Source organism: Anopheles cruzii, chromosome 2 (assembly GCF_943734635.1).
Source record: "Anopheles cruzii chromosome 2, idAnoCruzAS_RS32_06, whole genome shotgun sequence".
Taxonomy (NCBI): Eukaryota; Metazoa; Arthropoda; class Insecta; order Diptera; family Culicidae; genus Anopheles; species Anopheles cruzii.
In genome coordinates this window covers 37,403,374-37,420,428 of record NC_069144.1, presented here as the reverse complement: position 1 = coordinate 37,420,428, position 17,055 = coordinate 37,403,374, and the positions used below count along the sequence as shown (strand labels likewise).

The 17,055-nt window shown below is 49.5% G+C and overlaps 2 protein-coding genes across 2 annotated transcripts in view; both read right to left on the bottom strand.

The window, feature by feature from the left end:
• Positions 1-6: 6 nt before the first annotated feature.
• LOC128267431 (UDP-glycosyltransferase UGT5-like) lies at positions 7-2,036 on the bottom strand (the record flags this gene model as incomplete). Its single annotated transcript, XM_053004264.1, has 4 exons — positions 1,898-2,036; positions 1,552-1,736; positions 1,252-1,484; positions 7-1,193 (listed from the first exon to the last, which is right to left on the bottom strand). Coding segments are annotated over exons 2-4 (1,536 nt in total), but the record flags the coding sequence as incomplete, so codon positions are not given.
• Positions 2,037-4,774: 2,738 nt separating this feature from the next.
• The window catches only part of LOC128267433 (DNA-binding protein D-ETS-3-like), a 31,613-nt gene continuing 19,332 nt past the window's right edge, over positions 4,775-17,055 (bottom strand). The window contains exons 4-6 of the mRNA XM_053004265.1: positions 13,314-13,503; positions 7,504-7,709; positions 4,775-4,911 (exon numbers count right to left, since the gene is read on the bottom strand). Of these exons, the coding sequence (XP_052860225.1) occupies positions 4,775-4,911; positions 7,504-7,709; positions 13,314-13,503 (533 nt within the window). The remainder of the gene's footprint in view (positions 4,912-7,503; positions 7,710-13,313; positions 13,504-17,055) is intronic.

Sequence of the window (17,055 nt, the reverse complement as noted above, 5' to 3'; positions counted from 1 at the left end):
TTTTGGGCGAAACCGGGAAAACACCTTTTGGACCAATACGATCACTATTGCCAAAAGAACGATCTCTAAGGCCAGCACGTCATAACCGTGGGCAGTGCATGCGTTCATCTCGAGTGTCGCCGCCCGTAGCCGGTCCTCTTTGGGGTGTCGCATCGCCCATTCGATCCACCAAACGGCACGATCCAGTGGCCGCTCGGGTTGATCGCGAAACAGTGCCGATCGTCGATCGATCGCCTGCTGGTACGTGGCGTTTTCCAGCACCGCTCGGAGGGCACCGATGATGCTGGCTGTGCTGAGTGTCGCCAGATCCAGTTTCACACCGGCACCTGACTGTATCGTGCGATGCAGGTTCAGATGTTGATCGACGTAGATCGGAATACCAACGATCGGCACCGCGTGGTACGTCGCTTCCTGTGTGCTCATTAATCCACAGTGACTGATAAACGCGCGGACGTGCGGTTGCGCCAGTATATCGTTCTGCGGGAGCCACGGCCGGATCAGTACATTCGAGCTCGCTCGCCGTGGTAACCGATCGTCATCAAACTTCCACAGAATGTGATACTCCGGCAGGGCGGCGAACGCCTCGAGAAACATCAACTGTCGCTCGACCGTAAACATTTTGCTCCGAAAGTTGGTGCCCATCGCAAACAGTACGGCACCTTTCGGGGCATCGTCGATAAAGTTCTGCAGTTCCTCCGTCAACGGATTCGGAGCGACGATCTGTAGCCCACCGACCGGGATCACGTTGGGTGGAAAGCTTTCGGGTGGATCGAGCGCCGGGTTAGAATTGGTGAGCATTAGCAGGGTCTTGCGTTCGAGTGATGCCAGCTCAGGGAGCGGAAAGTCGAAACCGCTCTGGGCGATCCGAGCGATCCGTGGCAAGAAGACGAACCGCCTGTAGAACGCGTCAAACGTGTGGATCAGGGAATTCAGGAACCGCTGCCCGAACGGCATGGGACGATCGGTGAGCTGTGTAAAGTGCGGCACGTATGAGGCCTCCTTATGGCCTCCGACCAGCTGGGGTGTAAACTGTGGCACTCCAAAACCGGTCACACTAACCAGTGGTGGGTAGTGGAATTTGTGCAAGAAACCCAGCGTGCACGGTCCACAGGTAAAGTCGTAGATGATGAGCTCGAATCGAAAATCGTCCGGATACTGGAGAAGCTGCTTCAAGCCCTTCGATGTGCTGGCACCTGGAATTAGTGTTTCGGCATGAATTCGGACTACTAGCAGGGTATTTCTCCGACTTACCTTCACAACCCAACAGTCCAAAACGGTAGAACGAGATCGTGGCATCGATAGCCATTTCGTTCGAGCGCTTCAGTATGTCATTCTTGGCCGCTGTCCCGTTGCCGTATAGTGTGTTGTAGCTATTCTCCAGATGGATGTACGTTACATTTGGTGGAGGCGCTGGGTCCACGTTCACCGACAGCACCGTTAGATTGTGGTGCATCGCAGCCAAACGATTTACAACGGGACGTATCCTAAGGCCGGCCACACAATGAGTGATCTTCCGGAGCCGTGACCCTGGATGTGGATTTCGGTACTTACCATATGAAGTGACTCTGTGAGACGACGCTCATCAGCACCAGAATGTTGCCACATTCTACCGTACCGAGCAGACTGATAATTAGAACGGCGGACGTAACGCTTGCCAGTGGTTGCATTCTTCTATAGGGCCGTGACCACGACTGGCTCTACGACGAGAGACGATTTACTGAATTGCGGTTGATTGCCTCCGAGAGAGAAACAGAGATGGGGCACCGATGTTTGTGTGCCATTATCATAGGCATACGGCCACGGCCGACAGATTATCTACGCAGCAATTCTCTTCTACCATCACGAGGCTCTGCTGCCTGACAAATCTTTGTTTGGTTCCTCTGTCACGTCTACTCACCGAAAAGCATCCGGAGCATCGAGAAGTTTGTGTGGCAGAACCACTAATGTTATGACTCATCCGTCTGCATTGCACAACTTGAGTGCAAAACTATAATACGGCTTAATACTGCACCAATCTGCTACCACCAATAACACCACCAATCTGAACAGAGCACGTCGGAGAACTGTGTCAACCGTTCCCTGGACCCGGGCGGCACACAAACTTGGTGCATTGTGCCTGATAAAGACGGCATGGTAATTCTCCGTCTACATCGTAAACCACGATCGTACGTTGTATAGATAGTAAAAGTGAATTATACCACCGGTCCCAGGGAGGGGGCCTCTTGTGCCCTCGGGTGAGACTCATTGGGGCGGTGGGTAGGTTTTTGAAACATTCATACGAATTTTATTAATTCTTATATGTATTCCTTTCCTGCTGATGGTCGGACTGCTGTTGTCCTTCAGATGGGCTGTACAGTGTGGGGTCACGCGGCACGGGGGCCACGCCAATATGAAGACGATGATTGACCTTAGAGTTTATACACACACACCAGAGATAGAGAGATAGAGAGAGAGAGATAGAGATACACGGCTATACCGGGGCTCGAGTTAACCGAGTTAGAACTCTGGATTCGGGCATCCTTTTGGTTCGATAATGCACATCTATACATACGACAATGATTTTAATTCTTAGTGTGTTCCGGCCCGGGGAGGAGCGTCGCCGCCGCACTGTTGTTAAGTTTCTGTGTACTTGTTTTCTATTTACATGTGACGCGTACTTTATTTTGCAAACATCGACCAACAAAACCAAAGCGGCCCGAATCTGGCCGGTGGCCACTTTGTTTGGTATAATCCGTTCCGGGGATCCGTTCTGTTTTCATTCGTTCGTTTCGCTCGTTTTTGTTTGTGTGCCTCAGAAGTTGACAACCAGTGAGTGCTCAGCAAGATGCTCCACCAAGGTCTGGGCCACGTTTTCCGGGCTCTGTTTACTCTCGGGGCCCGGGTTCTGGCGCGGTTCGCAATCTCGATCGCCGCCCGGGGACGGCCTTGCGATTTCCGTATCTAGCCCCGTGATGATACAGGTGTCACCGTACGGTGAACAGTGTGTCTTGCCCTCCATTCCCGGTACTACGATTTGGGTACGGATTTTTTCCTTTTCCGAAGAACTCCGTTTGACTAGATCAATATACACATCGATAATTTACGGTACACTTACGCTATTTACACACGCATGTCTCTCGTGGTGCTCAACAAGACTGAACTGAATGACGCAAACTGATCGAACGGGGATATTCGGATTGTTTCCCTTTTTTGTCGGGCTTTTGGCTAGCGCAGCCAACAGAAGAAACGGTGCGTGGCTGTGTGTTTACGGATGGCGGGATCCTGAGTCGCTGCGTGTTTTGGGTAAAAATGGTTACGAGAACAAACTTTTAACAAGTGTCGTTAACTATCACAGTCTTTATATGTATAAATATGGTTGCTTGCTTCTTAGCATGTTCTTCCGCCTGTGCCGAGCACGTGTCTGTGGGTTTCTTTCCGATTTCCGGATCAATTTTGGTTTCTGAGCGTCTATTTGATCTGAAATGGCGATGGATTGGTTTGTTATTTTGGATTTGTTTCTTGGGCTTTTGAAGTATTCCTTGTGTTTCGAAGGCGGCTCTGGACCGCACAGTTTGTGACGCGTTCACGCGGGCAAACACTTGCATTTTGCATAGAAGACTAGATTTGTTACTTCGTGATCGTGATCGTGTTCTGTAAGATTTTTACCTTTCGCTCGCACTGTTCGAACAGCCTCTAAGATGTAGTTAAATAAATAGATTCTAAAGTATTATAAATTAGCTTAGCAAAACCCCTTATCTTGACATTATTTACACAGGCTTATGAAAAGAACGTTAGCAAAGGATACTCTGAGAGACGCGGGAAAACAAAACCTAACCACAACATTTAGCGCACCGGTGGGAACGGTTTGCAAATTGTTTTGTCGCATTTCGTCGCTGGGGCTTAAGTATACAAACGTGGTATGTATGTGTAGTTGATGTGCACATCATTCTACGTTCTTTGCGCGATTCTTAGCGCAACGTTAAGACCTTAACCCTACACGTGTCCTAGTTGCTTCGAGGCGGGTAACTAACCACACGAAAACTCGATGACGACGGCGGCAACCACGACGAAGACATTATCTGTGAGTGGAATGTACAATGTATGGGATGGCCCAAGTCGTGGCCATCCAATGTGTCTTCATGTGCCGGCCTCGTCCGCAGGAGCGAGGCTCGCTGCGTGCCGCGCATACAACAGATACAGATATTGCTAATCATACACTGACGCTTTCGTTTGATTTTTGGGGTCTTTAAAATACGCCTTCACGCACCCTCCAGTTCTCTCTGTGTGGTTGTGTGTGATCTTGCCTGGCTGGTTCCAGGATTCATTTAAAAGTAGAGACATTCCTTAGGTAGTCTAAAATACATTTATCTAGCTGGGTAGTATTGATAGTGGCGGTAGGTGTAGGTGCCGAAGTATGACTAGTGACGACCCCCGCACTGCCGGTCGCCATGACGGCACGGAATGCGCCAAACTGCCCCTCGACCGTCGGCGCGATCCCACCGGGGCCGGGATCTTGGGCGGCGGCCAGGGGTGGAACCGGTGCTGCCACCAGCGCCACCGGAGCGCAGCCTAGAGCGGGCAGCCGAGCCTCCAGGTCCGGGAGCCGCGCCATGCTCGCCGCCGCCGGGAACCGCTCAAGCCCGGCGTCCTCGCGGTGCTCGTCGCGGGCGTACGGAGGCAGCTGGTGGGGCGGATGCTATTATTCGTACGGGGTGAGCTTCTTGTACAGGTCGAAGTTGTCGACCTGCGCGTGGTGGTGATGGTGGTGGCTGGCGGCCGTCGTCGTTGGCGTTGGTCATGCGTAGTGCGGGTACGAGCCCAGATGGGGAGCGACGTGCGACGGCGTCACGTGGCTCATCGTGTGCGACGGGTAGAGGTTCGTCGCCGGGCTGCCCCAGTTGCCCCACGACGCGGCCGACGGGAAGATGGAGGCTGCCGAGCGAGAGAGAGAGAGAGATTTTCGTTAGAAATTTCCTCATCGAACTACAGAGCTGGTGTGTATAAATAGGTCACAAGTTACAATTTGTTCGCATAAGATATTGAATTCCCCATCTGGAGCGTCCCATTTCATTGGGCTGTCAAGATCTTAGACCTCTATGACCTAATATTGCTATACTTGGCCAGAATTGATGTGCCCACTTCGGTTATAAATATTTGACCATCGATGACGCGTTGGACGTCAAGTCTACAACTTCTGTGGCAACTAGATCTTTCTCTCGAGGCAGCAGGTCTTCAGGTTTGGATGCAATGGTTGCTGGGCTTTCAGCAAATTCGTTTGCAGCCAAAAGCGCTCAAACATCACCAAGGACCTTAATCTACCTGCTATAGTTATTTATAGTAAACCTGAAGGCCACGAGCGATTCGGCCACGCTAATCATCATCGTTTATTAATTATGAACAGTGATTGTTAATTGGCTGTGAATTAATTATGCTGTCACAAGTTTAATGACTGTTTATAATTAAACTCATTCACTCCGATCGTCGTTCCGCTTGTTGATTCGTTCGGAAGGAACGTCCACACCGGTGGGGCGTGCTAGTTTTGCTCGGAGCCGGCTACAAGCCACCAGTTTGAGGTCACTTTAAAGGACGAACCGAAGTACGCCGCGCTAGCCAGCGGAAAATCTGTTTCCAGACCTGTCGAAGGGACGCTAAAAAAAGGTGCCCCAAAAATGCCCAACTTCACCGAGGCGGAGGCATATTTAACTTTAATGTTTTACCCTCGCCGCTTGGCGGCCAGGAAGGGAGGCACGGTAGGAGGGACGGTAGGGCACGTACCCAACGTGTCCGACGTGGGGCTGCTCGGAAGCCTCTAACAAACAAGCCGTTCCGAAACGGAACTAGTTAGGGAAACAGAAATTAGACCGAAGGAAGGAAGGTTTCACCTCCGGTCCCTCCGCGGCGTGAAAAGGGGGAACAACCGTCGGACCCCGCTGGTTCCGGGGGCGACTTTCCGGACCGGACGAGGGCACTCGCGCTCCCCGCCGGAGGAGCTTATAACGCGCGTACCGGGCCCCTAAGCGCGTCTCCTTCTGACGGCCGCCGACAACATTTTCCTCTTTTTTCGGTTTGCCTTTCCCAATAGCGGGAAGGTCCTTGCAGGGCGATTGGATGGCAATGGCGCCTCGCAGAGCGGAAAGGATGATACTTGAGTTTTTCCGCCTGCGCCGGCGATAGTTTCCTGCGGCCGCCATTTTCCTCGCCATCCTCACCAACCGAACAGGGGGGGGGCCGGTGGTCGGCCTAGACAGGGATGGCAAGTGCTGTGGAAGCGAAAGAGAGGGCCACTCGCGCTCTCTCTCTTCGGCTGACGGGGCCGTGTGTTACTGCACCGTGCGCATGAGCTAGTGCAGCTGCTAGATACCAGCCTCGACAAGGGCAATCCTTCGACGAAGGATAACGGGCCCGTGAAGGGGACACCGATTTTAAAACCGGCATCTTGTGTCTCGCTTGGCGCGCTGGCAGGATGTCCTTCTCCGGCTTCTCCGGGAGTGAAGGCGAAGGTGATAAGATTGTTTGGCGGCAAGGCACTACCACTGGTTACTGATACCAACACACACACACACAATTGAAGCGCACACCCACACACCGAGCCTGGCCTGACTCGGTGTGGGTGTAATTTCGCGCTCAAAACGCAAGCGTGTTCCGCTGCGTTGTAAAATCGATGGAACCACGGCGGGCCATCGATGACGGTGCCCTGGGACGGTGACTATCGGATAAAGCGACGCCTGGAAGCCGTGCAATGGAGGCCGTGGGGCGCCGATTGGAGGGTTCCGCACAGGACAGATGGCCCAGGGAGAAGCTTTTGTCAGCCAACTTCAACGTTGGTGGATTATGGTTTGATTTAAAATCACCTTATTCCAGACGAAGACGACGTGTACGTGACATTAATTGTAGAAATGGACGTCATCACATGGCTTTTTACCTAGATTCACCATCAAGTTCGATCGGATTATTTTGGTTGATCGACTCAACTTCTGATGGTTTTATGGCAGCATCACTAGCAAAGAATCTACTTTCGTTTTATTTACTGAACTATCTTTAGTCAAAATGATTTACTGAACACGAAATCACAAAGATTTCGTAATCCCCAAATGTACTGATTTTCGGTTTCGATCGTGTCGAAAATATCAACACGCCTGAAGTTATGCAATAACGCAACCGCATAATGACAACCGAATATTTAATTTTAAACTGTCCTAATTTATTGGCATTTCCTTGCAAATACATTTCAAGGAATGTAGAAGCAAAACAAAGGCACCATCGCTTTTTCCGGAGCCATTTTCATATAGGTTTTTGTTTCCTTTTAGGTCCTTCCACATAACCTAAACTAGTTCCATGCGCGATAAGCTAAATTGGGAAAGGAAATATCTCTAAACGGTTGGCGAACGAAATGGCGATTACGGTTGGAGGCCCACGGTATCGGCCATAAAATCTGCTGTCCGTTTGAGAGTTATTTCCCGTGCCAATAATAATCGGGCGCGATCGGGCACCACGGAACCGCACAACCGAACTTTCGCCACTTACCGGAGGATGTCGTCATGCTGTGGTGGGGACTCATGAAGGAGCTCAGCTTGGCCCCGTGGTGGTACGGGGACATGAACAGGTCGCTCTGGTACTTGTAGGTTGGGTCCGTCTGGGGCTGCGTGGCGGCCGCCAGGCCCTGGAAGTCGAACTTGTAGGCGTACCGCTTGCCGTGCACCTTCGTCATAATGTTCTTATCGTAGTAATATCTGTTCGCCCGTTGTGTTGGGGTCGGGAAAAACGGAAGGGAAGAGAAAGAAAACCGAACCAGATTAGAGAACTGGGGACGGAAGGGCGATAAAAGTAATAGCAATAAAGAAAGAAAACAACACGCACACACACACAGAATGTGTCTCAATCAAGTCGAAGAAAACGGGGCCGAGGGAAACCAAAACATGGACTTTCTTCGACGACTTTTACGACGGAACCCCTCGTGTTATCCGTTCGGAGCGCGAAGTGCGTAACGCACGGAGTGAAGTTGTATGTTCCGATTTGTCGGTCCCGATAAGCGACCCCTGGTCGCCAGTGTTCCGACGGCTAATTCGTGCCGATTGCCACACGGGGCTACATAGATCCGGTGGCGTAACCGCCACTGGACACGCTCGCCACGATGTTTCGAGGGACCTTTTTTCCAGTGTCTTCGCCGTGGGTGCCTTAGAACGCCTAACCTCAATCCGCGGTCCCTATTCAGAGGAACAATTGCGTGTAGTTTCCAAAACAACGATTGACAGCTACGGGAACAATAGGGGCTTCCTCGGCCAGCCAGATCGCGGGTGAGTTGTGTCATTCGTTGCCGTGTTGCGTACGGTACGGACTTCGTCCCTTTTGACACGGTTCCCATTCCGTCATCTGGAACCGGGTTTTTAGTGTCGACGTCAAAAGAATAGTGTCAAACCTCTGCTCTGCCGAAGACACTCAGCCGCTGCACAATGCACACACACGGTGTTCGGGGCACAAAAAGTGGCCCAACAGTGTCGCTTGTCACTTTTCGAGAGACCTGAGGCTCCTGAGGCTTTTTGTCCGTGCGTGCGTGCACGTGTTTGTGTGTGTGAGGGTGTTTTTAATTGACTTCTGGAGGCGCCCGTGCGCTTGAATTGGGAACTGCTTGATTGGCATATGTGAAACAATGGCGACGAAATTGGAAACGTTTCAACCGGCGTGGGGTTAGCACTCGGATCGGAGTAGGCAACTCGCACTGACATGTGACTAGTGCACTGCCAGCCCAGGGACGAGCGCGTATTGGCAAAGGGTTCGAAATGACGGAAAGATACTCCATTTCAGACCCGCCATTTTGTGCGTCCTTTAAAATCGAACGTAAGGAAGGTGTCTGTCACTGGAATTTCCATTTATGGTCGGGTTTTCCAGGTACATCAGATTGTCAATCGGCCGTATCGGCGGGGTGCGTTCTACTCACCCTACGGAACGCAGCCTACTGTGTGTCTCGGTGCTGTGAAATGCTCAAAATTACATCCATTAAAATCGAAGGAAGCCAAAACGCACGGACACCAAAACGTCGAATGTCGCCCAAGAAGAGGGTCGTGAGCTTTAAGCATGCGGGATTATGCTCGTCTTCCCCATCATCGACATCGGGTCGAGCTCATCCTCATCAGCGGCACCATTATCCAGTGTGTGGCATCGTCGTCATCGTCGGGTGATAATGGAAACATCAACATGGCAAACGCAGGGAAGCAGAAAAAAGTGACTCCCTCAGTGGCTTTTATCCCCCGCTGCCTCGTCGTCCCTCACACACGCGGGACACCCGCCAGGGGGATGCTAAGTACCACCAGACAGGATCCGAAGTGGCCCCCCGTGGATGGTACCAGAATGAGCCGGGCGTGTTGCTGTCACTCAACCGTGCGTAAATGCAAATGTGTGGAGAAGAGCACACACACACACACACACACACACACAGCCACTCGAAACCGATGCTCACTTGCCCGGTCTTCCCTGGCGCACAGGGACCATCACCGCATCCATCGACCTAGCGTTTTTTTGCGTTTCAAGTGGTTTAATGTGTGTACATACACATTCAAGTTGTCCTGTCGCACCGGTCGTCCTCTTCAGCAAATTGCCCACACACCGCCCCACTCGACGCATATCCTGCGGCCGACGGAACCGACCGACAACGAGCGGAAGTGGAATGGAACGGACGATTACCTCGGAATGTGCCGAAATGCGATGCAAATCGACGGGGCCTCGGAACAACAGATTGGGAATCTGCACCGACGGGCGACGGGCGGAGTCACCACGGGAGGGAGAGAATGAACCCCCGCCGGGGTGGAGGAAGGTACCGCGGGTTGGTGCTGAACGCTACGCACCTTCAATCTGAATCTGTGTTTTAATTTTTGTTTAATAAACTGACGCGCCCAACGGCATGGTGACATTTTTTCGTCACCGCCCTTTTTAATGACCAAATCGGTCCCCTTTTTTGTGTTCGAAGCCAGGTGTTTAAATTATGATTATTCAATTATTTCACACAATTGTATTCCGACAGCAACGGCGAAAGATACACCCATTTAACAAGGTTATACAATTATTTTGATTTATGATTTATAATTTGATGTAAAGTTTAATACTAATTCTTTAAAAAAAAACTTACTATAAAGTCACACAATATTTGGTCGCCATTATTGAAGTATCACCTTTTCATTTATAGTTCAATAATTGTCGGTTTTGATAGGTTTAGTTAGTAAAAAAGCTTTAAATAAAACTTCAGTACTTTCGATCAACACCTTCGACGATTGACTTCAATTTCAATCAATTTTACTGCAATATCTCCTGCGTTTAGTGATTTTGAATGTTAATTCATCTTCGAAAAGAGGCACTAAGACAATTTCGTAGATTTACGGAAGAGAAGTCAAATAATCTTATCAAAAGTAGAAAGGCCTAAAACACTAACAAATGTGTCATGATACATCCTTTCTAGTAGAAAAGCATCGCAGAAACAATGTCTGCTCTTCAGCGTTTTGATTCAATCTTTCAAAGTTTCAAAACTCAGCTGTTCTCTAACTTCATAATTTATATTTATTTTATTTTATGTATTTAATACAACCGAAAGTTGCTTTTGATTGTTAAGCAAAGCAAAGAAAGGACTAAATTATTCTTCAAAAATAACACACAAGGTATGTTATCAACTAAATGAACGCGGTAAAAGAAACCTAAATACGTTATCTGTATATTAAAATAGTATTTCGAAAATATAAGTAAGGTACTGTTCAATCCCTTTACTAAATGCCGAAAATAAGACCATGAATAGTACACATTTGACTACAGCTGAAGTTATGCGTAAGAAAGCTCCGCATAACTACTGGAAAAAACACAAAACATGTCGATTTTCTCCTTCACCTTCCTAGGTTAGTAGAAACTCGTTCATAAAAGCCCTGCGGGGACAGTAATTTACCGTATGTTGCTGTCTGCCTTTATAATCGCTTTCGATTTAGGAATCGTTTCAATTCAACTCAAATAGCAATGCGATGCCGTCGAAGGACCATCGCTGTAACAGCGTGTGCCATCGTGGCAAACCGAGGGCAAACCACCAGCACCAGCAACGCACATCGTTCGGGAGATTGTCTTTTGCCAGGCGGCGCTACTACTAGGACCTAGGCTAGGCACAGAGAAGTCCGCAGGAATCACCACCGTCGGTAGCGCCCAGGCACCAGTAACCGGATTCCGCCGTTCGGTGTGCAAGCTGTGCGCCAGCGAGAAGTCTATTAGATTTTGGCTAAATCAAAATGTTGTTATTTTTCAATTTACAAATTTGATTGCATGAAGCCATTCCGCTTCGCCCGCTGCCCACGGTTCGCGGGTTGCCGGCCGGTAGCAGCGGGACACTTTCAGGACACATCGCGCAACTTGTTGTGGAGATGGGTTTACGATGAATCGCAAACCCATCATTGCCAGTTTGGTCGTTGTCGTCGACTCCCATGTTCTTCGGGGCCTGGTTTCTGGAAAGAGTGAGGCAAGGCCCCCGTTCCCCCGGCAGAGCGAACCCAGCTCATCGTTCTCGTCGTGCAGGAATTACGGTCGGGAATAGCTTTTTCGGTAACCGGGCGCTTCGCCATGCCAAGACATTTCGGGTGGGCGACACAAAACTTCATGGCTGTGCATCGGGAACCCAGCAACGACAGCTTGCCAGAGGGATTAATGGAATGTTGCGTCGCGTGGGCCCGTATCTGATCCGGAGCCACTGCTGGCACTTTTGCCGAGAACCCCGCCGTCCCCGTGTCAAGGCGGTCCCCTCACTCGTACGTACGAAATTGAAATTATTAGATAAATCCAGATAAAATATGCTCCGGACTTTGGCTGGATGGCTGGTTGGCTGGTGTAAATGGGCCGGGCGAAGATCTTCATCAGCCGTCATCTCCAGTTCGGTAGACGGCCACAGGATGTGGAAGAATCTTATGCGCCAGAGTGTGTGTGTGTGCGAGAGAGAGACACTTGCCGAGTGTCTGGCATGTTGTAGCTCGTTATTAAACTTTGTTCCATGTTGGACGTGAATTCGGAGAGTTGGACTTGTGGAATCATTTTTTGTTTAGCATTCAAAACGGTTTGAGAGGCCATGCACGATGACGGATACGTAAATGCCAACGAGTTAGTGGGATCGATTGGACCAAAAAATTGAACGGAAGGATGTTCTTTTGGCAGAAAATTGTAGAGTAGTGCAGGATGCTCCCGAAAAGGGCTTGGAAAAGTGTATAAAAAACCGGGGCTCTTCCATCGAGATGGACCACTTTTCTCTTATGCACAGTTTCTGAATATAATTGGCTTTTTCGCAGGAAGGATGTCCCCTGGAATCTCAAGAAGAGGATGTGGAGCCCAAGTTCACAAATTGATCTTATTTTTTTAAAGTTTTCCAACGAACTTCCAACTTCCGCTTCCTTCACGATACATAATTCACATAAGCGAAGAACTTGGAATTAATTGGCTAAATGCAAAAAAAAAATGCACCAAACACATCTCACAAATCAATCTGGTCTGCTAATGGCCCGAAATCGGAATATGTGGACGGCACGGAAATAGAAACTAACAAGTTGGCCCATTGATCCAATTTTCCAACCAATCAGCCGGAACATTTGGAAACATTTTCCACCGTTATCACGGAACCCCGACCACCGATTGTTTCTCATTATCGACCCAGAAGAAGCAAATCCCATTACGGGTCAAAGATTACACGCACGCAGCGTGGTCGTGCGCAGAGGAATCACCTCGCCAGACGATAAACATTGGTCCCTCTGGCTCTCTCTCTCTCTCTTTGTCTCTCTGCCTTGCTCTTTCTCTCCGTCTAGTGGTCCAGAACCCTAGTTTGACCGGGACTGATGATGAGGGCGGTGATCGTTAAAGACAATTTGATTTACTGTGATGATTTCTTTTGTTGTCGCGCCCTTCGCAACGATTGAGCAAGGATAAGGGAAGGACATTCCCGGACCGATGGAAGGATGCTCGGGCCCAGGGATGACGACGATGACGACGATGATCCTAATTCCGCACACAATCCAAAAGCATCTTTATCCGACCCGGTGCCGACTCCGTGACGAGACTTCAAGAAGGACTCAAATAAGTTGCGCCCAAAATGGGGCAGAAAACGAGAGAGAGAGAGAAAGAGAGAGGATGCGGGGCCGCGGATGGCGGGTGGGTGGCAGCGATTTGTTCGAGGTTGTGGCTAATTTGGCGACGACAGAAGCAAATTGAGTGAAAATTGCAATAAAAGTGACATCAAAAGAACATTAAACATAAATTATGTGGCCCGTCCCCTGCCTAGGGTTCTAGGTTGATTCCCGCCTACCTACCCCCCCGTCCTTCCCGAGAATGCTTACCTTAGTGCCCGGCTCAGCTTGTCGTAGTTCATGTTCGGTTTCGATTTCCGCTCGCCCCAGCGCCGGGCCACCTCGTCCGGGTCGGTGAGCTTGAACTCGCCGTTCGTGCCCTCCCAGGTGATGCAGGCGGCGTTGGCGGAGTCGCTGAGCAGCTCGAGCAGAAACTGCCACAGCTGGATCTGTCCCGAGCCTATGGTGTTGTGTAGGAAAAGTCAGAAAGCGCAAAAAACACGCAAGAAAAACAGCAAAACATTAGTTAACCTTCGGAAGCGTGCTGGTCGGGCGCAACAGGATCCGTTCCGTTGCTGGTGCACATTAATCATTTCACGCGAGGTCCTTCGGCGAGGGCAGCAGCAGCTGTACGAGAAGAGGGAACGAACTTCGAACGGGCCAAATTAGGAATCGATCCAAGAAAGCAACAGGGAACAGCGGTGGCGGAACAGACCTCCTTCTCGAGTCCCACCGCGCATTAGGTGCTTGTAACACATCCCTAAACACACCCGCGGACCATGTTGTTGGCACCCCTTCGGTCGCGCCAAGAAGTTCGCTCTCGTTAATGGCGACAGTAATAGTCCCTGCGGTCCCTGCTGGAGGCACCACACGCACCCAGAGAAAGAGCTAATTATCATAACATCGTCAACAATAACACCCACTTCTGGCATCGGTCTCCCTCCGGTGCGATTCGACGCAACCACCCCACGGGGTCGAACAGGATTTTCGGGACGGTTTTTTAGTTGTTCCCCTAGCGCTGTTGATTTGTATTTTTTGTGTGTGCTACAATCTGGCCGGATTATGTGATTCATCGTTAGGAATCTACGGTTGGCCCGAGCGAGGAATTTGCTAAACTGTTTAATAGCGACAACAGCGACGACGATGATTATGGTGATGATGATGGTAAACAAGAAAATCGTCCCTGAGTCGATCAGAGTGTCTCCTGCTGGGGAGAACCAATTGATGGCCTACTGTTCCGTACAGATTTTTCTATTGCTGCCAACGGGTGTGCTGTGTTTCAACCGTAATTAACAACACAGTAATGTGCATCGCCATAACGTATTAAACTCCAATAAACGTTTATGAGGCGTAGTTTGATTCAAATTAAATCCAATAAAGATTTCCCGATCTATTCTGCTACTGTTTTTGGCAGCCTCATTCGGAACTAACTGATATGCATAACGTCGTTGCAAGTAGCTTCAACATTGAGTCAGCCCTTTGAACAGCATAGTTCACAAGCCTTCCAATGTTATGATTAAAAAAACTATGCTTACAACATGAATGACATTAAAATTACGTAATAAATGGGTTAGATAAAAGTTAATGTCTATCTCACATTGGAAAAACATCGATATTATCACATTGCTGCTAGACTTTAAGCGGTTACTGTTTCGGTTCGGCATGATACTAATTTGTTCACTTTTTACACCTTTTTTCGGGAGATACTAGATTAAATTTTCGTGTAAAATGGATTCAGCCCAATCCCGTGTTTGGCTCGAGGCACGTTATTCATACAAAAGAATGAAGAAAGAAAAGATGGAAAAGTTAGAGTAATGCCTCAGTACTGTATCCTTCAAATGAGTCCTTGCTGATGAAAAAACTGCAAAAACTTGCATGATTCCTACTAACGTTCAAAAAGTTCAAGGAAATTGAATACAAAATAACTAATCACATATTAACTATTGTTTAGATTTTAAGCCTGTTTCAGGCACATAAACTTACCGATTTTTACTATTAGTATTAGATACTTACACAGTACAAAATTTTACTTCCAAAAGGACTTTAGTTCAACAAAATGATCTAAAAAATATATTCCAAGATCAATAGCATAGCTCTGCCACTTTCTAGGCTATTCTTATGGTAGGATTTAATTAGGACCCCTTCGTATGCTGGATCCTTGTTACATAATCTAGCGATCATTGGAATCCTTAAGGATACAGCAACTATAGTAACGCCCCACAAGCCCTTGGCGCTTGTTCCCTTAGTTATCAACGTGTCCTTCCAAGCTAAGAATGATCACTTGCAATCGCTCGCCAGCTCACAAAGGTTGCAACCGAAAATGGGAACACAAAAAGGTGAGAAAGGATGTAACAAACACACACCAACACACCCGCCGCCAAGTGCTACGTGGGATGGACCGCGATAGCATTTCCGTGGCTTTTCCGTCGGCACGAAGGTCCTTGATTAAATTTGTTGGCGGTTTCCGATCATTTCACACCTTTTTCCGTACTGCTGCCCCCCGGAAGGTGGTTAGAAGGCCGGTTCCCCGGGGACGCGGGGTCCGTTCTACTTGTTGGCAGCAGTGTGGTGGTGCCTTTTTTCTTCCCGATTCCGAGAACCACCAACCGGCCAACCTCCGGTCCGTGCGAGGGCGTACCTGTAATTTTGTGCCTCTTTTGCGGGGATCGATCCCCATTGACTGTGACCGAACCCCGGCGGTGCCGCGGCGGTTCGTTACTGGGTCATCCGTCTTGTAAGGGGTTTCCAGCCGTTGACTTCTACTGGCGCCGGCTTCCTGTTGCCCACCTAAGCCCTAAGCGCCGGCTCGCAAGCGCGAAGCATATTCCGTAGGCCTCAACTCCTTCTGGAGACTATTTTTATTTCTTTATTATCACCCGTCTCCGCACACCATTGCAACCCCGCACGATAGACCCATAAACAGGACCTCGACGAAAACAACGAGGCCCATGGCGGGGGGGGGGGGGCACCCGGGAGATGGCAGGTGATGATAAGATCTAGTGAACACGATTCACTTTCAAGCCATCAGCGTCAGAGGGCGCCTTGGGTCGCTACTTCCAGCGGCCCGACGGCAAGGAAACAAAATAGATGATGAAGGTTCCGGCGGACCGACCCGGGACGAGCGAGATCCGGACGAGAGTGTGTAGCGATAAAAAGGGAGGTGTGTGTGTCTGTGTGTGAGGGGGGGCCTCTGAAAGGTCCCACCACCGGGAAGCAAGGACCTCGCACCGTGGAATCGTAACGATTTCCGAGAATTATTGTTCCAAGACATGCGAGGGCAAAATATAGGGGCCACAGCGCGATCGCTGGGGCTCCTGAACGACGTCGTTGGTCCAGTCATTCGAGGGCCTGATTTAGGGCTTCCTGGTGTTTGTACCTCCCCATCTCTCTCCGTGTTGACCGTGAGGAGTGAGGTCCCAACAGTAACGGCGGTGGCCATTATGAGTGGACCTCTTCTGGAAGTGTTTGTGGTTTCACGCTGCGTGTGTGCCCGGCGTTTGTTTAGATGCACTTACGGTTACGGTCGCCTGGTCGCCGTTCGAAGTGTCCGAAACCTGAAAGGGTAGCGCTTTCCGAGTCCCTGCAGGGCCTGGCAGGGACAGCAAGGGCCAGTTTATCGAATAGATTTGAGTTACTCTCGGCTATGCTTTTATGTAGCGTCCGCCGAAACGAATCCTGAATGTCTTTATCTCATTCAGTGGTGAGTTTCAACGAAAAAGGACGGCGTTGTTTGATTTTTTGTGGCAGACAGAACCGAATTAGTCATGCATTTAAAGTAACGTTATTTCTCTGCTATTTCCCATAATTTACAAAATGACCACATTTTGTGATTCACGTCCCTGATCCTGGACTCATTTTTATAGGCACAAATAATCTTCAAAAGACCTGCGAAAGCAAAACAACGTCCGTGGTGAATTCGCTCGCCTAAAACAGGACTCGCCATTCGGGCCCCCCTTCCTACGAAACTCGACATACTTGCGCACTCACCGGAAATTTAATTAAACGCTTTATA